Raw genomic sequence first — 24,088 nt, forward strand, 5'->3', positions numbered from 1 at the left:
TTAAGAGGTATGGGTTTAATCAGCACACAAGAGGAGGTAGTCCAGTTTATTACACACACAATAAAAACTCTATGACCTGCAAAACCACTGAAATTATGTAATACCTAACTAGGTCAAAGGATTTGTTGATAAGGAGTAATACTGGTTGTCCTTAATGGGTGGATTCAACTAGGCAGAAAAGCTATTTGAATTAAATATGACAACTAAAAGCTCTCTTACTATTGTTCTCTTAAGTGATGGATGCTTTAAATAGGTTTGAGCCCAAAATCATATGATTTTAGGGAAGAGCACATCTGGTTTATCTGACCAGATTTAATTTGCAAATATTTGTCTTTCGCATGACAACGATTGAGATGGTTAGGCTGCTCTGCTGGTCAGTGAACTTCAGGGAATTGGTTAACTTAGATAAGTTTTAGAGATAGCAAGCAAGTCATAAGAGTTGGTGAACCCTCCATAGCTGTGAGAAAATGTTTCAAATGGGAAGAAATGTAATCCAGCTGAAGAACAAACCAGCAGGAATCCAGTTGAAGACATATTCATAACTACAGCAAAATATCTTTAAGATCAACCAATGAAGCACATGATCAGAGACAAACACTGTGAGCTTAAATGGAAAATAATACTACGTTATTGGTCAAGCAGGTAATCAATTTGCTTGTGTTTAATAAATGATAGTTTTGAAAGACCAGATACAAAGTAGTGCCAGTGAAGATATAACGTGACAAATTCTGGACTCCATGCCTGATGCAAGGTCAGATTGGTGGCATAAGCATTTCCTGGACAGTACAGGCTTAATTGCAATTTCCATTATTCTATGTATTCTGAAATACAGAAGTACAGAAAAAGAGTTGAAGTCGCTCAAACACAGCCTTAATGTATCTCTATGTGTGAAGTACTTGCACCAAACTGAGCACTTTATTATCAACTTCTGCAGATCAGCTAAAAATATGTAATGCGCTATGTTTCCACACGATGACGCTCCCCATCCAAAATACCTAAAGCGGCACCCAGGGCCTCCTCCCTCCATAACGGGCTGTTATGCGTGACATCATCCGGATTGTAAAAGAGGAAGCTGCGCGGAGCACCGTCAAGTTACAAAAAGGTACTCAAACCACGAGCGGGAAGTCTGTTTTAGAAATAAAATGGCAGGAGTGGCCTTTTCGGACAATCGTGCCACAGTTTAAAGTGCTTAAAGTACATTTTAAAAGAAATAATTATAATAATAAACTCTTTTTATATCGCATCTTTCATGCAAAAAATAGAATGAACATAGACACAGACCTACAATGTCAGTTAGAAAAATAAGACTGCAAATATAACACTTTATAAAACATTTAAAATAAGATGGAATAGATTACACAGAATGTATAACACAAGAGGGAAGATACAACTACAGAATAATAATATAATTAATAACAATAATAATTTAACAATGTTTAAAATAATAATTTAATAATGTTTAAATTTGCCAGTTCTCCTCCAAGGAGCTGAAATTGTGGCTATAATCTACAATGGGTGTGTTTAATAGAAGAAGACTTAATATGCAGAAAGGTTTCATTATTTCCTTTTGATGGTTGAAAGGTTGGTGGCTGTCACTTTCATGTTTTGTTTGACAACACGTGCACCATGAAGCCCTTTGTGGCTGTAACTGAGATTAAAGGTTTACAGGGACACCAAGGGCTGTTTTTATGGCAGTTTGTAAATTGTATACACTCAGTTGCCAGTTTATTAGGTAGCTAAAGCTATTGCAGCCCAAACAAACCTGCAATAAATCGTGCCTTCGCAAGGGTTATATAATTCATCTGTTAAAAATGTTTTAGAAAATGGTTGTTTCAACTTTATGGTTTATGATGCGGTTAAATTGCGTCACGTAATACTGAGAGGTAAATATTATGAGTGTATTTTTATTCTACACTTTGTATTTCACATAATGATAACAATGTAGTATAACTGGAGGCCTAGTTAGAGACTCACCTTTCAAGCAAACTAAACAAAATGTACTCTTATCCATAAAAGCGTCATGCACATGCTGCACAGTTGCTGGTTTAGATGAATTCATACACAAAAAAGCTTTAAAGTAATATTGATTAACATTAATATTTAGCAAAAATTGACTGTGAAATAAGTCTTCTAGTCCTCCGTGTCCACAGGGCCCCATAAAATAAGTTTTTTGTTGATCCAATCTGTGCATCAAGTCCAGTTCAGCAGCTGGATTAAGCCTCAGGATTAAAAGTATTTTCTCTATACTTTCATATTTTCCATTGCGGGTGTGGACTGCAACATATATCATCAGAAGGCTACTTCCAAAATCAGAGCTTTTGCTTAAGTAAAATGATGAATATCACAGTGTAAAAATAATCTATTACAAGTTTAAGACCTATATTCAAAATCTTACTTTAGCACAAAAGTATTTGCGTTAAAATATACTATAAGTACCAAAAGTGAAAGTGCTCATTTTGCAGAATGGCCCATTTCAGAAAGAATATTTATTACTTTACTGGATTATGATTAGGGATGCGTTAATGTGTTCATCACTTTAACGTTGCAGCTGGTAAATGTGCAGGAATTTTGAAACAGTTTATATACTGCTGGGTATCCTAACCCATAATAATACATTATAATGTATTAGTTGATTTATATTATGTATTAATAGTGGGAATCTACAAGTAACTCGTAATTTAAGTAACTAAATGTAGTGGAGTAAAAAGTAAAATATTGGCTTCCAAAATTAAATGGAAATAGAAGTATAGAGTATCAGAAAATGGAGCTACAAGTACCTTAAAATGTAAATAAAATGTTGTATGCTTGTTACGTATTTCACGTGAAACTACTTTCCACCTTTGCAGGGCAGGTACCAGATATGAATTGTGTAGCAGTGTGTTTGTAAAAACCAAAAACCAAACAATGCTTTTATTTAGAAGGTAAGAACCGGATGTAGCACACCCCCACTGTGGCCAGCTTGGCAGCGTGCAGAGCTGTCAGTGGAGCAGCCCAGTGGTATCGACAGGCAGGGAAAGCCCTCAGACAGTAAGTACAGTGTCTCCGGTGAACACCGCCGCTCCGCACTCTGCTGGCTCTACACTGAGGGCTGCTCCTCTAAACGGACTGAAACACACTTCAAGACAACAAGACAAAGCTGTAGCATTGATTTGTTTGTAGGAGGAACATGGCTGATGTAAGTTCAAACGAGTCGTCCACCGCGGACGTGGCGAATAGGTTTGCTCGTAAAGGTGCTTTGAGGCAAAAAAACGTCCACGAAATCAAGAACCATAAATTCACAGCCAGGTTCTTCAAGCAGCCGACTTTCTGCAGCCACTGCACCGACTTCATCTGGTAAGCCTGCCGTCTCCCACCTCCACCCCCCTCACTGCTGCTGCCTGTTGCATATTGGTAACTTCAGTCGAGTACACTCTGCTCGATGATGTAACACAACTTTATGCGATCTACACTTCTGAAAGGTTTTCTTACTAGTAATGTGACAGATCATGGGTGTCTAAAAATCGTCAGTATTCTCCATAGTAGATTTTACTCCAGGGATCCTAATTCGTCGAGATTTTGTCCAAGCAACCGACATGGGAGGAGTTATGCTGTTGTTTATGTTATTAGTGTAGCACTGACATAATAACAGTTCGTAGGAGAGAGAGAGAGAGAGAGCGAGAGAGATACACTTATGTTTGGGGTTGTGGTTTTATTTTCTATTTGGGAACATTCCAAGTGAGAAACAGGAAATGTAAAGCAGCCATGTACAGTAATTCCCTGAACCCCTGTTTGAGAACAACTTCATAAACTTAAATTAACAAATTTTTGCATCAGTCTTGACAGGCCACTAAATGACAACTGTTAAAGTCCACTTTTCTTGTTGTCTCCCCTGATTAACACATTACTGCTGTGAAGTTGCTGAGATTGGACCGGGTTAAAGTCTTTGATGAGTAATAAGTTCCCTCTTCCTGGAGCGTAGTCAAGCTGTTAAAGCCTCCCATCTCCTGCTTTTTACTGTCGGGAACATCTCAAGTATTTATTGCAACAAAAAAAAATAACTCTTGCATAGCTGCTCCCTGCCTAGATTTTAAGGAGAAAGTCTGCTGTTCATTGGAACTGAGAGCCCATATGGAAAAAATCAGTTCACCTACTGAGCAATGACTCAACATATGAACATGGTATTCAGACGAAGTGTGCAGTGACCTGCAGAGGTACAGATGCACTTCTTTTCATTTGAGACACAATGCATTTGACAAAACATAAGTTTGCTGTGCAGCTTTTCTAGTGAGACATCAACCTAGTGAGATCTCAAGTGTGAGAGGAGTGAACTTGCAGACAGCTTGCTAGAGTTGCACCCATGTTCACAGTCCTCTGCTGTTATAGGTGGGAGTGTGATCTCAGGCCCTTTATTGCTCCAGGCTTATAACCTTGACAGGTTTACAGCATGACCTTTTCCCTTTCAAACATCACTCTTTAGCTAAACAACAAGCTGTACATGACACTCAAAGGCAAACAACTTGTTGCTTTTCTTTTTAAAAAATTCAGAAAGGTGCTTCTTTATGCAAGTGTTGATGTTTAATCAGTTTGGGATTTGTCATTAGGTCATATTATGTGTAGTTCTCAGTTTTAGTTTCGATTGTTGTCATGTTGAAACGAGGAAGAGCCTCCACAAAACTGTTGTTTGTATTATTTAGCATGAACTAAAGGGGCTTATCCAAATCATGAAAAACACAGGAGTGTCCACATACTTTTGGTCAGGAAGTGTGTTACTTTTATTGTGAAGATGACAATAAATACTTCCAGCAAAATGTAAAACATGTGAAAGCTCTGCAATGCCCTGGTTCAATAGTGATGTACATCATGCAACAATCTGTCGCTGGTATGAATGTATGAATGGATGAATGGATGAATCGATATACTGTGTATGTGTGTAAGTGAGAAAGAGAAGTGCAAACAACAATTTAATTCAGCCTTTCTTGTTTTCACAGGGGGTTTGGAAAGCAAGGATTCCAGTGCCAAGGTAAAAACTAAATTGACTGACTCATGTGTGTATGTGGGCGTGACATGTACAGTGTGTCATGCATAGGCTTTAGAACATTCTGCCTTTCTCACAGGTAAGCCTGCACACCCTGTCCTCAGCTGCTGTACACTTGACTGTTGTAAAGTGTGCCACATGAACTGTCACGTTTAGGGTTGATCCAGGACTCCATGTCATGTGTACAGCTAACACGAGAAAAGGATGTTTGATGGCCTGTGTGAATAATCATCTGGTCATTTCTGCTAACTGCTGTCTTATGACGAGAAATAGTGTCGGTGTGTTTTCGTGACCAAACACTATTTACGTCTTGTTCATGATTTGTTTGCTAGTTTGCAAGCAAGGCATTGTTTGTTTACCCACAGTGAGGGTAGCGTTACCGTGGTGGTAATGTGTCAAAATCATGTGGCCTGAAAGAAATGAGCCTAGAATAACATTGCTTTTTATTATTTTAGAATATAGCAAGCAGCATAGAACTAGAGGGGGGGGGGCTAGTTCTCTTGAACTTGTTGCATGGTGCTGAATGAGATTTAGAAGGTCATTATCACAGTGATGATTGGAATTTAATGGGATATTTAACTGTTAACTATCAGTAAAGGGCTTCGTAATAAGTGAAGCTTTTGCTTAATGACAACAGGCCTGTTGGCAGAGAAAGCTTTTGCAAAAAAGAGTCTAATAGAAATGTGTTGGACTGTGTGAGCTGAAAACATGACCGGTGAGACAGAGCACACAAATATGGACACATCTTGTCCCCCCCCCAAATCACCAGCATCACTGAAGGTGGATTTCCTATCAATCCGCCATTTTTGAGCTTCAGCATGCATCAACTCTCAGAATTCCTCCTCTAATGTGGAAACGTTTGGGCTTGCCAAAGTCTCACTCTGATGGCGAGTGCCCAGGTAACAGTGCAGATGAAGTGTAACTGAGGTTTCACTTAGATGTAGAATATTTACTGCTGTTCTAGCGCAAAGAAATAGATAAAAAATAATATTCAAAAGTCAGTCTTCAGTATTTGCTATCGCTGATATCTGGATGTCATTTTTCTTTTTTCTTTAATTAAATCACTATCTTTCAAGAGGGATGTGAACCCATAAGAACATTTAGTAAAGGGACACAGAAAATACACAATGATAAAATCTAGAAGAAAAATACAACATATATAAAACATTGTAATTAAAAGGTGCACCACAGGCTTTTCTAGTTACCTGCACAGACCAAAGAAATCAAGTCTCTCATCTACATGCTAGACACTCTGCATTAAAATATTCACACATTCTTTAATATTTCTTCACAGGTGTTTGTTGTTGCATTTTTACAAAGTGTTATTTTGTCCGTAATGTTTCTCAAAGTTGTTGTCGTAGTTGTTATCAACACAGGTCATCTGTGGCAAGTGTTTCAAAAGTGTCAACTATGTAACAACAGTAAAACATCCAGTTATTTTTTTCTTCTCTCCGAGTTGTTGAGTAGAACAGAAAACCGTCACTCTCTGTTGGCGACTTAAAGATAAACACTTTGCCTCACGAGGCGTTTGATCTCAGTGATTCAGAAGCTCTTCCTTTGAGAATGTCAGAGAGAGTGAGACATACAGAGGTCTTTAATACTGAGTCACTACTCATCATGTAGATGCTTTACAGTGTCTTGTGTGTCTGGAAGAGCCTGTGACTGGGAAATGTTCACATATAGGAACATGCATCGTAGTGCATGACTATTCACAACCCAACACCCACTCTTCTATGTGATCTCCTATCATAGAGGTGAGATGCAATCTGCTGCTCTCTAGTATTTGCTCCTACTTGGGTCAGTAATTATTCCATCCAAGGTGTTGGGAGTGTTGACAGCCTAACATGATTTTGCATAACCTGACATTATCCTCAGCGTGTCTGCCAACCCCCTCCTTTGCTTTCACAGCAAGTTGTCATTTTCACCCTGCCTCATTGTCACTGTCACTGTAACAGTTTTTCATACAGGAGATGGGAGATAGAATGATTATAAGGACGTCAGAGCGACAGCAGTACGGTGTAAGAGAGGTATTACGCACAAAAGATGCTCTGGAGATTTCTTTTGTTCAGGCAGCAGAGGATTGAATGCATATCTTAAAAACTGACCACTCCTTCTTCTTGCACGATGAATCCATGCCTGGACCTGTGTAAATAATGTATATATATATATATATATATATATATATATATATATATATATATATATATATATATATATATATAATAATGTGTGCCTTATGAAGATGAAGGTCATTGGTTACACTGCAGCTATTCAAAGACAGAAAGGTCTCCACTTTATAATATCTGTTTAGCCATCAATTATTTAACTTAAGCTTTTATAAAATGAGGGTTAAGTCCTCCAGCAGAGCCAGCGAGCCTTTCAGTCACTCCTTGAAAAGGACAAAATAATGAACTGGAGAGTGACATTTCTGTAACAAGAGTGACATTTAATTTTCGGCCCTGCAAATGTCCCTTTTCTAAGAATAGGGTGGGCTGCACATTATGACATCACATGTGTAGTTTTTTAGTGCTTGAAAGGTTTTATAAGGTTTTTCTTTAGTCCAAATTGTGTGTCATATATTTAACTCATTTAATGTGCGCATGCTTGTGTGGTTGAGAACATTTGGGGATTAGAAACATAGAAAAGTAAATATTAATAATTATAATAATAAAGTAAATAACTTTTGCTAGATGGGATGTCAGATTTTAAATTGTCAATGATGTTAACACTTTTAAATATTAATTAATCATTGAAGTCATTTTATTAAGTGAAAATGCAGATATTTCACTGGTTTCAGCTTCTCCCATGCTTCTCCCATGTGAATATGTGCTGTTTTCTTTAGTCTTATATAACTATAAGTTTAATTTGGACAATTGTTTGGAAAAGATCTAGCACATTTTTGCAGTTTTCAGTTTTTCTAACATTTGTATGGACCAAATAATGAATGAATTAATCAAAAAAGTAATTTGCAAATGAATCAATAATAAAAATAATTGTTAGTCGCAGGCTGCCTATACTGTCCTGTATTGTAAGATGTAAGGATACACTGGAAGATGAGAGAAATGTCCGTTGTGCAACACATTTAAATCACCAGTTTATTGTGTTGGACATGAACTTATGTGGGCGCAGGTGAACAAAAAAACACTCTCAGCATGACACTTGTAATGAAATGTCAGAGCAAAGTTAATTTTGAGGAGAGTTAATGTTGTGGAAACAAACAAGCCTATCAGTAACCAGCTTCCTAGATGGTATCTGCATTGTGAACAATCTGTCTGTCTTCACCTGACTACCTTTCCTGGGGAGTCTTATTTCAAGGCTCTGGCCTGGTGCCGTTGTGCAGCAGGGTATCTCAAATTAGTTTAGGTGACATTGTAATACAGCCGGGCCATTTGTACCCATGTCACTCAGCAGATTTACTGTTCAGATCTTGTTAAGTTCACACCGTCTTTTGAAAATTAGGGTTTGGGTTTCTCATTTGGTTTTCATCTCTCCAAGTTCTGATTTAGCGAGGGGTTAAGCCAAAAGTGTAATCCAGTTCTTTGGCCTCATATTCATTCAGCTAAACACTTTCATAGTGAGCCACAGTCTTCTGTTGGCCTCTGAACAGCCTTACTTAAGTGTTTGGGGGTCAAGTGCCTTCTTCAGAGGCACCTGTGTTATTGAAAGGAGTGTTTGTAATATTCTTTCCTTGCTGCAGATTGTCTAGCTCTTCCAGGATTCTGCCACAAAGGGACTTTCTAACAGGACATTGATGGAGACCATTGTGCCTTGGCACTGTAAGCTGACACAAACAGTCCCACAGTATTGATCCTATGTCAGATTTGATCAATAACAAGCTTTTTAGTCCATCTAACTATTTAAAAGCTCAGTCTTGTCTCTTTTGACAGATACAAAGCAGGAAATCTTGATTTAGACTCCAAAACTTTGGCTCACAAATGGATCCTTCTGGCTTCTTGGTAAAATGGTGAATGCAATATCAAATTTAAAAGTAGTCCCATAAACTGCTGGTTTTAACCAACTATAATTTAAAAGTATTGAAACGCTAATTAGATTTGAGAAGTGAATAAGTGATAAAAGGAGAACCAGAAGACTTCACAGAATGCTAATCTTGTTATTCCAGGAGAAAAAGTCTTGAGGATGACCTCTGAGTTCTTTGGTGGATTGGATATTTATTGGCAGACTATAGACAACTGAATCCCGCCCAAAGCTTTCCAATGTTCCCTGATGCACAAGTGAAGAAACTAATGAGTATTGATGTTGCCTCCCAGAGAGAAGAATACTTGATGTCCAGCCATACAAGTGAGGGCATTCACATCAAGGGTGATGGGAGTCTCTCCCCTGTTTTACCCTGCTAGCTTAATGCATTTGGATCAATTGTTATTTGTTTAAATTGTGTTTCTCATTATGAGTAATGAGAAACAAAAACCCTGCTCCAGAAACAAACTGTACTAGAGCTGCTGTGTGTGTGTAGAGCGGCAGGAGGTATAGTGGTCGTCCAGTGTTCGGAGGGTCAGTGGTTCGATCCCCAGCCCCTGCAGTCAACTTGTCGAAGTGTCCTTGGGCAAGATACTGAACCCCAAATTGCTCCCAATGGCATGGCCAAGTGTGTGTGTGTGTGTGTGTGTGTGTGTGTGTGTCACTACTGACGAGCTGATGTGCACCTTGTATGGTAGCCTCTGACTCTGTGTGAATGCTGACATGTGTTGTAAATCGCTTTGAGTGATCGCTATATAAATGCAGTCCATTTACCATTTACTACAATATGATAACTCCTAAGCAACCAAATACTCATACATAAACCAGCCCTGCCTAGTGGTCTTGTTTGATTGGTTAGACCACATTTTGAAATTGTCAGACAAACAATAGAGACTATAAATGTTTTCATCTGTCAAATCCCATCAATGTTCAGTGTCTTTGTTTACCTTCTGCTGCTCCGTGTTTGGACAGTACTCAAATATCCTTGTGCACATCCGCCTCCCTGTCATCCCAATAAGGCCCCTGTTGACAGTTCATGGAAAGATCAACTCTGAGTGTCTATGGTCCCTCTCTGTGTCAACTGGCGGCTGGCACACATGTTCTACTATTACTTCTTCTTCTTCTTCTTTTATCTTTCAATGTCAATTTGCTCAAACAGCACATGCTTCTCAACCAATGTTTTTTTCTGATTCATTTGAGTTACATATTTGCTACAGTCTATGTTGCCGGGTGATAATGCTCAAGTAAATGGTGACCAGAAACCCAAGGCAGATTGTGTATTGTAACTTATTTAACCATTGGCCTTGGTTCATTATATATTGCACAGTTGGAAGTGTTGGCCAATGACTAATAGTCCATTGTGATGAATGAAAATATGAAAATCAAGACCTAACAAACAGCCAGCATCCAATGGCACCACAGCTTCACCATTTCTGTTCTGTGGCAGATTTATGTGTCATACAGAGAGTGATACTTTGGTTCACGCTTTTATTTCCCCTGGTCGGTAAACAGCCTATATATATTACATTCCTAGTACACAACATGATATAGATATGTATGTGGAAGTACCACAGCTTATTTTTCAGGAGTAGTTTCCTATCAAATAGAATTATATTAATCTGGTGGTATAATATCAGTGAGCAGAAAACTAGCAAGGGTTTAAAACACTCCGTGATGAAATTTAGCGCTGATCCAGCAGGACTGTTATCATTTACATAAGTGCCTGGATTCTGTTCATGCTGAATGTATTCAATGTCGCAATTAGTAGTTTCCACAGATTTCTTTCTCCAGTTTTCTGTTAGCAATGTTTGTGTTTATCGATGTGATTCAAACTTCAAACAAAAAGGGCAGAGTCTGGGCATCATTTTTCATTTCTGTCACAATTTCAGCCATGAAAGCCTTCAACCTAGTTTTCATACCACCATTTGGCCCTTGAAGAAATTATTCTTAGAAGAAATGGTCCGTGACGGACACATCAAAGCAGTGTTGACTGTGGTCCTAGGATTCTCAGAAGCCCCCAGCCTTTTAGTCAGAGCTGTGAAAACCCCAGGCCACTTTGCTGAATCTGTTGCTTTATTTCTGCCACCTTGCTAATATCTTTGATGCTAACAGCTGTTGTTCATGTAGCCCAGTGTTACTCATTGCGCGGCTCGCGAGCCTCTTGCAGCTCGCCAAGCTTTAATTGGTGGCTCGCGTGGCAGTGGGCTAAATAAAGGGGTGATAGATATGATTATGGAGTCAATACGGATATTTCATAAAAACAAGCAGGGCTATTACATACAACCCATTAAAACACAGTGTATGCTCTATTAGCCTACAAATAATAGATAATAATAATTGATAAAAGATGCAAATATAGACTAGAAACACGATATTTAAACTTACTCAGCACTACACTGACTCACTGCGGAGTTACCAGTTTTGGCGGTCTGTCAGCACGACAATGGCGAATGTGCTCTTGGACGGGTAGATACATGGTGGGCTAGTATATAAATAAATAAACTTAAGGTCATTAAAAATATGTTAACATAAGCATGCTTATGAATATGGACATTTGCTAAAAAAATATTTATATCGCTAAATTTGAACATTTAAATTGGAGGATACTACGACCAACCTGGTACTTCATACTCGCGTTAGCTTGGCTCCGGTCGACTCGTTTCACCATTAAATGCTAGTTAGCGCGTCTTTCTACAGACGTAAAATGGATCGATTTCTTATTAAAGAGTTGCACACCAGGTGGACAGAAACAAAGCGTGACAAACGAGGAAAATTAAGATTTGTCTTTGGAGCATCAAACCACAGCGGAGTCGAGCGGAAGATGCTGGAGATGTGGTTTGTGGACAGACAACAGCTGCTCCCGTTAAAAAAGAAAGGTACGAGCCGTACAAGACGAGCATAGGACATTTCAAGACAAGTGGACAGAGGAGTTTGTATTTGTCCTCCACGAGTTGAACCCTTCGTGCTTAATGTGCAAACAGACCCGCTCTGGTTTCAAGAGAAGTCATCTGGAGCCGCGTTTCTAAACGACGCATCCAAAATTCAACGAAATTTACGCACCTGGAAGAGAAATGAGTAAAAAACAAATAGAGCAGCTTTCTTCTTCTGTTTCTGGACAACAAAGGCTCGTACACAGGACAACTAATACAGCTGAACGATTAACTGAGGCATCTTTTGAGAAAGCAAACCTTCTCAGACTCAAACATTGTGAAAGACTGTTTTTTGGCTTCAGCTGAAATATTGTTTGCAGAGTTTGACAACATCATCCCAATATTAAGGTAATCCTGCTTTTAATGAATGTATTGGTTGGCTGCATTGCATATTGTATGTTCTGGGTGGGATGACAGATTAATAAGCAGACAAGCTTTTTATGACTGGATGTAGCTTTTCATACTTTGCGGTAAAGGTGGCTCTCCTATTGACTTTGTCCTATCAATGTGACTCTCACGTAAAAAAAATAGTGAATACAACTGATGTAGCCGCTATACTACTAGCTCTCTTTCCCCTCTCCTTCCATCTATGTCTTTTTTTTTCTTTCTGTTTGGCCATTCTTTGGACTCAGAAAACTGCCCTCTACAGTGCCCTCTGCCCTGGGTGGCGGGCCGTGGCCCATGGGGTTGCTACTATATGGCCACTTCCTTCCGCTCTTGGTACACTAACACATCTTCAATCCCTTAATCTCATTATGGTAAAAAAAAAAGAAGAAGATGGGCATAAAGGTGTGTGTGTGTGTGTGTGTGTGTGTGTGTGTGTGTGTGTGTGTGTGTGTGTGTGTGTGTGTGTGTAGGGGGCAGAGTTCAACATGGGCTATATTTAGAGTTGCTCCGCGGTCCCCTGAAGAGACACGCTGCTATGCATACACTGTAGAGCAGGTTCTGTTTATAGGAGGACACTTGCGCTGTCTGTAGATGGCCAATGTGGGATTACATAAGGGCTTTAGTCAAGTTCTGCATATGTTATCAACTTGTGTTATTTAAAAGAAAAGAAGCAGTGAACTGATACAGTAACAATGCTGCAGAATCAAGTGCAAGACTTCACTGCCCATGAATTGAAAAATGCACACAATACATCTAATTAACCTTTTAAATATAGTGAGTTTGTGGGCGGCACGGTGGTGCAGTGGCTAGCACTGACCTCACTACAAGCTAAAGTACCTTCTGACAACCATAGTTTAGCAGTTCTGTTACCACTGGCCAAAGAGTAGCATGTTTATGTTTGGTGCCTTTCAATCAATGTGATTTATTACAGCAGTCTACTATGTAAAAACTTTTTCTATTACGAAATGTAGCCCTAAGAATCAAGTGCTGACCAGAGCCTAGTATAAATAGTAAATGTATATACTGATAGGCATCAATAGTAACCAACAGTATCACTGTACCAATATTGGTGTGGCTCTTTTCCTTATTACAGTTGAACACGTCCGTCATGCTCACTGAGGGAGACTTGCATCCTGTTGAAAGTCGTCATGGCTTCTGTATGACAACTTCTGTGATCAGGACCATGACCTACAATGCTCCTTGGTGCCTGAAGAGATATGGCCTTTCTGACAGTGACCATAATAACTAACGTTGCTCCAGCGAATCCCCAGCAGCAAAAGTCTTGAAACCTCCCTACATTGTAAAAGGACCACCACTACCATTCATGCTCACCATAAAAAGTATTTAAAACATCTCGTAGCTATAATTCTTTTTAAATACTTTCAGTCCACTATGCCGTTTGATCCATGAGAACAAAACCAACATTACTGTAAAACCAACATTAACAGCACAGTGAATTACTCACTGGAGGTTGTATCAATACATGGTATTCACAATAAGCTTTGAGTTCTGTAGGTGGCTTGTCACACGAAAATGAACAGCAACAAAAACACTTAAAATCGCGATAGCTCTCAAAAACCTTGTTAAATAAGTGCTGCTCACTTTTGACTGGCTGGTCACCGCTCACTTAGTTTTCAGGTGGAGACAGAGTTACCCTTTTGGACAAACATAAGCAGCAGGCAGCAGCATTACCTTACAACTAATAATAAAGCTGAGGTGGTGTAAGGAAGTGCTCTGCGCACAAAAGTACAAAAGTAAGTTGCATTTTTAGTGATGGTCAGTAGTAGCATGGCATTGAAAAGCCTCCAGAACAGCTTCTCTGTGCTCTGATTCTACAAGTATGCTGTGCACTACTGATGGGATGTTACACCATTCTTCAAAACAAAGAGAAGCTATAATATCAAGTATTGTGAAAGACCAAACAAACTTGTCCAACCTGTTTTGAAAGAGCTTCTGGTTTTGGACCATGTAGCAAGTTTAATAATCTTCAGCTATGATGAGTTGAGACTAAATAAATTGCTGTTTTTTTTGGATGCCACTTTTATATCCAATCATCTCCCTGCAGTATTTGGATGACTGTTATTATAGGCTTGCAAATTGCCAGTGCCACCGATGCTTTCTATTAGCATAACTCTATGCCAGTGGATTATGTGTTTTGATTTGCAGAAGTGTTTGTGTTGCCTGTGACTAACTCCATTGCAAATCATAACGCTTTGAAACGGACATAAATATTTCCCAATAAGGTGCACTTTGATAATATGGAAAAGACAGGTTCATTGTCAAAATATGATTACAAATATACTAGAAAAGCTAATGAATGTCATTCCTGACATACATCCTAAAATGAATAAATCCTTAATGATAACTTTGGAAGGTGAATTTGGAGGTTCTGGGTTCTGACTAGAAACAGCATTTCCAAAATAAACTGTACAGTCTTGAATTTCCCTCTCTTCCTGTTTCTCCACAATCAATTCAGACCAGCTGCATTAAGATTAGACTAATCCATCATGGCGCTCTGCATTATTTATCACCTGAATTCCCACCATGCATTTAGGGGAAATGCCCTGTTGTGCCTCATAGCTCTAATGTGCGGCGCTGTGTAAGGTTGTGTTTTCACAGAGAATTGCTGCTGTTTGTGATATTTGTCAGCCTAGAAGCAATGTGTTGGAATATCTAAATCCCTGTGCTTACAAAATGAGAATTCCTTATAAATATTGCCTTTAAATGTATGTGACTGAGAGCTGATGTTCAGCCAAATATGTCAATATTTAAAATGTAATTGTGATATCTGTTGCTCCTTCGCTGCGGTTCTTCCCTCCGTGCTTAAGAGCCTGTATTAGATTACCTTCTGAGCTTCCATGGAGACCCCGACGACACGTTGACGTAAATCCGCTTGTCTCTTGGCACAGGATGGATCCTCTGACACCTGCATGTCATGAGATAATAGAGCCCTATTCAGTTCCTGATTGCATGCTGTCATGATGTAGCCCAAATCTGTTTCACAGTTTGATAAGGGGATTTGAGGAAGGAAGGGAACTGACTGAGCAATCCCTGGTGGGATGACGTCCCAGCTCCTGCTGTCATGTTGATGTCACATGAGATTTTTCAATGGTCAGATTTTTCTCTCTCTTAAAATTGGAAGATACAACGACATCAAAGCATCACATGGCTTTGTACGGCGCCTGGATTTGGCTCAAATACTGGATTTGACCTTCCTGCGCTTAGCCCTCTATAAAGCTATGAAGACATTTCCATTGATATAATTATCGCAGGGGTCAGCTGTGATTAGTATTTCATGTTAATTGGCCTATAACGTTAAATACGAAATGCAGTCCAGTTGTTTTGGGCCTATTTTTGTTCTGGATGTGTGATTTCCCATGTTGTTGGGGCAAGTGGTGGATTTACTAGGTGAATATCTGAACCTCAATGCAGACTTCATTGTTTACATTGTTAAGTGAGGAAGTGACATCATTTATAAAGCCTTGGCTTAATGTAATCGTTTAAACTTGTGTGTATATAAATATGAAGTTTTATGGTATCTTGTGCAATTTCAACCTTCACTCCTAGACCGAGTGGGCATTTCGTAAAAATAAGAATGGGTTATTGAATGGTAGGCTGTGCAATTATGAGAGCATTAATATTAATGTTGCACATAATGAAGACAGTTTGCCTCCATGTCGCCAGCCCTTACCTTCAATTAGAATGGTTTGTGCTTGCACTGTGTATAATCAATAACAATGTAAGTACCCATGTCAGTACTGTGGATACCACCCTTTTTAAAAGAGTGAAAACTAAAACCTGTGCGACTTAATCAGAAATGCTTTATTAGTCCCACAACGGGGAAATTTACCTTGTTACAGCAAAAGACACAAGAAACAACAAGAGTTGACACAAACAGCTGTTTTGTGTTTTATCCACACACTGTTGGAATGATGTGACCCACATGGAGTATTATTTATTAGCTTCTGTTGGATGAATGTGACATTTTATCTAAACCAGAATGCAACAGCAATATGTGGCTTTTCTCAAAACTACCATTCTGGCTTTTGCCTTCATTACCAAGCTCTACTTTCCCATGCTTGGCCTCTATTCCAGAAACAAAACATATTTTATGCGTGTGTGAGTGTGTGTCTGTGTCTGTGTCTGTGTGTGTGATAAACCAGTATGGACAGCGTACCCATGTAGAGTCAGGTGAAAGAGAGGGCCCTGCCAGCAGCTTTGTGTCCTGGTGTCTGCTCTGTGTTTGCTCTGGGAACTTGAGCTCCTGCAGGAGGAAGCATTTGGCAGCTCAGTCATAATGGACTCAGGTTGAGAGCGTGCAGATACAGCATGGTGAGCCAGAGGATGAGTCTCATAGTGATTCCCCCTTTGGCTTGTCAAAAATGGTTATGGTTGATATTTATTGTAGCTAGCCACTTTTACAAGACTTGAATACAAATTTGTCACATTTATCATGGGAAATTATTTTCAGTTTATTGTTCCAGCATTGAAATGTCTTTGCTAATAAACAGCCATAAAACAAGTGACAACCATAAAACATGTTACATTATTTGGTATCGGTGAGATATTAGTGTGTCCCAAGACTAATACAGAAGATGCTGCAGTATTTCTGCACTGACAGTAGAATGCAACAAAGCCACAAACCATGCTATCACTACAGTATGTTGATCTCTATGCCTTCACATATGGACGAAACATTCCTGTCGAGTTGTTTGGGTGTTGTTGAAAGGCGTTCTGAAAGAGATGAGGCATGCTGAGGGCAGTGGAAACAACATAATGGTATCTCACAACCACAAGTATAACTTATGATGCCAACGTCGGCACGCATTATCCCTGCAGAGACAGTGTCCTCTCAGAATGCACCAATTCGTGGTAGTTGGGTTAGTTTTTGACCTATTAAAATAACCTGAGCAGCTGTCGTAATGGGACTTAAAACCATCCATTTAGATGATTAAAGCCACGTCTATGGTTTCATTGTTAAATCTACTTTCAGATGGTTGATGATAATGTTTTTAGGGGCAAAATGGTATCATAGGTGCTTAATGGGAGCTTAATTGTAGCTTTTACTTGACTAAAACACTCATTTGGACCGTTTCTGTGTGAATGGAACCACCTGTTGCTCTGTCATCTACCCGCACTACCCGCACTACACTTTTGGGCACCCCTGATCTATAGGGACTTCTCTTCTCTTCTGAAAATAAAAACCAGCCATATGATAGGAAGCAGGGGAGAAGAAACTTCCTTTAGATCCGGCAAAAACAACTGATTTTGGCAACATTTTCCTGTGTTTGAGCTGAAAGGGTTGGTTGAATTGTTTGTATATGAACAAACAGGTGTACATATCTGAGGGGTGAATATGTTCTTTTTTTACCTCCCCATATTTTTCGTCTTAATAAGGTGAATTAAAAATGGGGCCATTGACTCTGAGCCTCTATTCTTTTCCTCCTGCCTCGCTTGTCTTTGAAATGCAATCTTGGCAGCTGCGGAGACGTGGAGTTTTAATGGATTTTTCATCCTTAACACAGTATGGAAACCTGTGGAAATGTTTCTGGTGTCTCAAGAAGCCGTTTGCAATAATTTGCTTATGCAATTGAATTGAGCAGCTGATTAAATCAGTTGGTTACCCAGACAAATTTGTAACACCAATTTCTTTTGTCACATTCTGGAGGAAGTTGTGAATGAAAAACCAGAAGAGATGAAACTGTTTACCCAAGTATCTTCTGGACTACAGGCTTTTTTATTTTCCTCCTGTACATTATACTGTAGCAAAAGTGCCATCAATTGCACTGAAGTCCCTCATAGATTACAGTACGCAATAATCCAGACGATGATACATTTCATCTTGATCATCACCATTAGTTACAGCCGCATGTAAATCACTAAGCCCGTGTGTTCAAATGCAAAGTATGGTTTCCATTTTGCTGTATTAATTTTTCTCCAGTTTAGACAAACAAATGCAGACACATATAGATTGGTTTTAAGATATTAAAAGTGCCCTTTAACTCTGCAACATCTGCTCCCTGAGAGTAGTCAGTGATTGCTGTCCACTTAATCCATAGTCGGAGCATATGGCCCGCCCGGTTTGTTAATGTTTTCATATGTTCTAATTTTTTCTTGTCTATCACATATCCCATGTTTTCATATTATTAATTTTTCCTTTTCCCCTGGGATGATTTCACTAATATTGATCAATAAACTTTCATTTTATATAGATATTAAAGAAACTGGACAACACACCGGGTTATTTATGTACAGATGGAACTTCTTTTGCATCCTGTTGTACACCGGGACCTTATTATAGTACTTAATAGACACTGAAATGTCCCCATGTAGTAACAATAACAGGCCACTTAAAAACAATCCACTGCAGGAGATTTCATTGCATGTGTGTTCACATTTGATAGAAAAACAGACCAGTGATGATATACTCCTGTCTCGTGCTTTGTAATGAAGACATTAGGGTGAAATGCTCATTCCATTATACTAAGTCATACCTTGGATGCAATGAAATGGAAATCCCTGTGAAACCTAGTTTCATCCAGAAGTCCAGCAGGCCGATAACCTTCCAATTTGGACTTAAAAGACTTTAAATTTAACTTCCAACCAAAAGAAATTTAGCATGTGAAATCCATGCCACACAGAGGCCGACAGAAATCAAATTAAGTCCGTATTTTTAGCTCGGAAACTAAATATTTGCCTGAGGAGGAAAGATCTGTTTCTCCCTTTGTGTCTTTCCATTGGCTGCACCCTAGAGTTTGTATTGCCAATGGAAGTTGAGGTGGTTTGACAGCAAGCATGCCAGAAGTTCTCAGGCCGACACTTTGTAGTCCTAGAATAACCCAGGCCACAGTTAAAGGTATTCTGGATTATGATAAATTGAATCCCAATGTGGACACAGTGTTACATAAGTGATTATTCACATGAAAGAATACATGAGTGTGATTCAGCTGAGATATACTGTAGATTGAATTACAGCCTTATTGGATAAAATAATCTATAACACTTCATAATACAAATGTTGTTAGTGTTTCTTAGTACTTCAGCTGTAAGGACAGTGTGCTGCTGGATGGCGAGGATGGCAACTCTGTTTCCTCTTGTAGCTAATGACTGTTAAGCCTTTTATTTACAAGTGGTAGACTTTCCCTGTCTGTATGTTTATCTCTCTGTCATTCTGTTTATACAGATCATGCGTATATCTTTGTGACGCAGAGGTAACATGAGCGGCTAGATCATAACAAGGCTACTGCTAATGCTTCCGGCTGAATGAAGAATTGAATTACTCTGGCTCTTAACCATCGTCATTACGGTTGTGATGTGTCCTTACAGACACTTTGTAATGTTGTAGTGGTGAACTGTTCTTCATCCAAGATTTTATACTGCCGATGGCTCTGAATGTGAGAGTAAAGCATCTTTCCGATGCCTCATTTTAATTTTATTGTATACAAGCATTTAAAAAAGCAAGCAATGGCTGAGAGTAAAACAAAAGTCAAAAGCAACAGATTTGTGCTTTGGGAAAACTTCCAGAACAAATATGAAAGGATAATCATTTCCTTGTTAAATACTGCGTAGAAGAGAAATACAGCAATAGAAAGCTCTGGACAATGTTAAGTTAATTACCTAATCAGAGATCAACTGACGCTGACATACAATAATTCAACTATAACTTACAAAAGCTATTATAATACTTCTTTTAAACACCACAGCAATATTATCAGCAAAAATAGCTTTAAATATAATTTCTTACGGCACATACAAGCGACTATTATACAAGCAGTTTGAGCTCAAGTCATATTGAGTTTCTGAAGGTTATACAATCTTGGGGGAATAGTATCCTCATAAGATTTTTTTTAAATTGAAGCAGATGCAGCTTTTGTTGGTCGCTTACGTATTTTACATTAAGTGGAACTTTAAGGACAAACGCTCAAAAGATAGTGCATCATAGATATACAATATGTCAACTTTCCAATTCAACTTTGAGTCAGATGAATACAACATGGACAAGGATAGGTTATGTGAAGTCAAGCAGATATACTGCAACTGAATCCCCCCCACAGAACAGCGTTTTGATGTGTGTTTTTTGTCCTAATCTTCTGTCCATAAAGTTTTCTGCTCTCAGACATTTTATATCTCTGTTGTGTCCCTGAGCACTAAAACTCACTTCTACTTGACCTTCCCTTTGCTTGTGGGTTCAAGCTTCCTTTCCTGTCTCTGAAGCAGCTTGTGGGAGGTTAAAGGCAACAGATGTGTGAAGAATATGTGATGTTGTACAGAAAAGAGGTTTCTCTGATTCTATCAACCATAACCAACTTCCAGAGCCTTCGGTAATGGAGGCATGAACTGTGAATGAACTGTCAACTCTCACTTAATTTACCTTTTGCAGATTATTACTGAGGGAATAATGTCAAAAATTCCACTTTTCTGAGAGGCATGGATTCAACTTCATAAAAGGTGCACCTTTCAGAGGTGCACACCACTTCGGGTGCGGATCAGAATGCTTTTAAAACTGAGAGGGTTTGGTTAATCCATGGGGAGGTGCAGAACCGAACATTACCAAGGATTAGAGAGGGATATTAGTGTCTGAATGCATTAGAGGTGTATTAGATAGCTCCATGATGGAGCACAGACTAATGCACCAGGCTCTGAATTACAGCGTAATCTGCATTTAATTGCCCTGAGTTTTGTTGTGATAATAGCATTATCTAATGCAAGAGCTCTAGAAGGGTTTGTACGAAGAAGAAAAGACAGGGGAAATGGAACAGGCAGCGCCGCAGTTCTCTCTTTAGGACGATTACACAAGTTGGTGAACTATTGAGATGGTTTTATTTTTAACCATAGTTACACAAAGATCCCTTACATATCAACTATGAGGTTTTCAACAGTGAAAATGTCAAGAATGTAAAAACGTTTTTTTTATTTAATACAATTTGAATTGCATTTTACAACGTGTGAATGAAACGGTTGTTTCGGAAGAGGCCTTTGTCTGTATGTTATTTGCATGCCTTCCAGCTATTCACAAGACTTGCAGCCTCTTCCTGTCTCTCAATCAAATGTCGTCCGCCCAACAAATACAATTAAAAGCAACGTCACGGGTCATTACATTACTTACACTGGCATACCTCGTAATAACTCTGTCAATAAAATCAGTTCACAGAGCTATAAGAAACAGAGCAGATACTGCATTCACACACACACACACACACACACACACACACACACACATCTATTTCCGTCTTCGAAAAGGGCTGTTGCCCTGGTAGCAGGGTTAAACACTTAATATCAATTTGCTCAGTCCCTCTCGGTTATCAGTGAAAAGCTAGCCAACAAATGGTGTCATTATGTGACACCATATGGTGTTAACCTTTTTGTTGTCATTATCTGGAAGAGGAGGAGGAACGCCTTGTACCCGCCTTCAACTTTTAACATTCACTTTGTCTCTTGTCTGCAGACAATGCTTCATCATCCAAACCTACTCTTGCAATGTACAATTATATGAATGAAAGAATAAAACATAAATGTTTTTGCTCTTTTAACATGTCAGAGCCTCTGCTAAGCCCTCATCCGTCTTTTGCACCGAGTCAGCCTCTCTGTGAGACGACATGAAAATATGTGATGGATTGAAGTGTTATTTGTCCAACACAACGTGGACTGTGTGGTTAACTTACCCATGATGGAAAATACCCATCTGAATGTCACAGACTGAAATACATTAATTTTTTCACTTTATCCAGTGAGAGATCAATGCAAACATCGTTGGCAGCATTGATGAACTGCCAATATAGTTCACACTTTAAATGGAGCAAACGGCTTGTGCAAGTCAGAAATCATGCAAGGCTGATCATTTAAACTGGCAGCCACTGAATACGACTGACAATACCTTGAAGTTTCACAGCCTCTGTCACAAGCCTCCCTCGCTTGTGTAAGATAACTGCGAGCTGCACTTTAATTACACAGGATCTATCAATCGAAGAGGCAAGACTGCAGTGTATCAATATTCAGTCTGTTCAGATTTCAATCTCCCTTTGGAAATGCCAGTGGGGGTCTTCTTGCACATGATTCAACTCTGTTGCTGTTGGTTTGGTACAGGTCCACCAAATCTGACATTGAAGATCCCGAGCAACAGTCAATGCGAGGGATTAGACTAAATCTTGGTGTCAACACTCTCCATCCAAGATCGGATGTGTCACACTGGTATAGTAGGTCGAGTAGGTCAACTTCAGCTGTTACTCTCCGTCTATCTTTATTTCTATAGGAAATTGGTAAAACACCTTACTATGGGAAGAAAGTTCCAACAGTTTTCACAGTACTGTCTTTTGAAAGTTATTTTGAGCATGTGGATTAGAAAGTAGCACGTCTTTTCAATACTGCAAAATAATACAGTCAATGAATAACACAAGTTAATCATCTATACATTTATGACTGAAATCATAACGCCAGAGGGATTTTCATCCAGTCAGGATTAATTTATTTGCCTTTGATCTGATATGGGGGAGGAACCGATTACCATAAATCACTGACACACTGGTGATAAAATGAAACAACACATGAGAACGTGACATACTTCTCCTTCCTCCTCTTGAGTTGTTTTACAGATCTGTTGCTTTTTAACGCATCGTAAATACAAAGGTTTAATATAAATCCATAGTTAACCCTGCTACAGTTTGTAGACAAAAGCATTTTACAATCCTTTTCTAAAAAGTTCCCTTGTTCTCTAATAGATCATCTAAATGCCTTGTTAATCCTGCCACAGATTGCAAAGTGCTTTTTAATCCATTCGCACAACGACAAGATGAGACTTCACTGACTTTAAGCCGATTTAATACTGTAAACATAAAAATACAATAATTTCTCTTAACAGAACTGTTATAAGAATCAACAGCAGCTCATCTCTAACGCTGCTCTGGCTTCAGTAAGAGCGGAGAAAGGGTTTATGAGATAAATGGAAAAGATAATTCTCTCCATGTTCTGTTCTTTTATTCCAACGAACTCGAAGGCTTCATCCGATCCGATAAATATGACTTATAACCTCTTTTGTTTTTAATGTGTTCATTGTAATACCTGGAGTTTTATGAAAGCACAATGACTCGGGTAGATTCCCCACGAAAGACAACATGCCAAATTTGTTTCCGCTATCCATTAAAAACTTAGAGGATGTCGTAAGCGTAGAAAATAATTTGATGCTAAAAATGATAAGGGCTTATGAACCAGTGTAAGGCAAAGGGAGTTTATAGTGTGCACGTCACACCCCAGTTAGGTACAGGTGCAGGACCAAATAATGATGCAATGACAAAGAAGAGCTCGTCTGTACACGGAATAACAAGCTCCCAAAAGTTCCTCAAACATGGCTGATGGTCATTTGCTAAAACCTGCTTATATGCTACTTGATGAATGTGGGCGCTGCTAGTCTATGTGAAAAATTAACTAAATTGGATTTAATTTTTCAAACAAAAAAAGCGACGATAGGCAACTATGGTAATCGGTGTATGCCCGAACACCGTGTTACACCAGTATTACTGACTACTGCATTAAGCCTGTCCTCAACATCCCATCCATGCAGACGGACTGTGCTTAACAAGCTTGCCAGGAGAAATGAGTTTGAACTAAGCCAAGTAACCATTAAAATGCACTAAGATGCATGATCATTTGTGTCTCTGTGCTCTTCAAACTAAACAGTGATGAGCTTTGTTTGGGCTGAGAACACATTTCAAAGAATCAACAGGAAACCACTCTAACAGACAAGAGTTTATCTGTTTAAGGAAATATGTTGATGTCTGAAAGCTGTTCT

At 39.0% G+C, this 24,088-nt stretch overlaps 1 protein-coding gene across 2 annotated transcripts in view; it reads left to right on the plus strand.

The window, feature by feature from the left end:
- The first annotated feature begins 2,987 nt into the window (after positions 1 to 2,987).
- The window catches only part of prkcaa (protein kinase C, alpha, a), a 154,441-nt gene continuing 133,340 nt past the window's right edge, over positions 2,988 to 24,088 (plus strand). For both annotated transcript variants that reach the window (XM_029435608.1, XM_029435694.1), the window contains exons 1-2: positions 2,988 to 3,333; positions 4,968 to 4,999. In XM_029435608.1, the coding sequence (XP_029291468.1) occupies positions 3,167 to 3,333; positions 4,968 to 4,999 (199 nt within the window). In that variant the 5' untranslated portion in view covers positions 2,988 to 3,166. The remainder of the gene's footprint in view (positions 3,334 to 4,967; positions 5,000 to 24,088) is intronic.

The sequence above is a fragment of the Cottoperca gobio genome, chromosome 1, assembly GCF_900634415.1.
Source record: "Cottoperca gobio chromosome 1, fCotGob3.1, whole genome shotgun sequence".
NCBI classification, from domain to species: domain Eukaryota; kingdom Metazoa; phylum Chordata; class Actinopteri; order Perciformes; family Bovichtidae; genus Cottoperca; species Cottoperca gobio.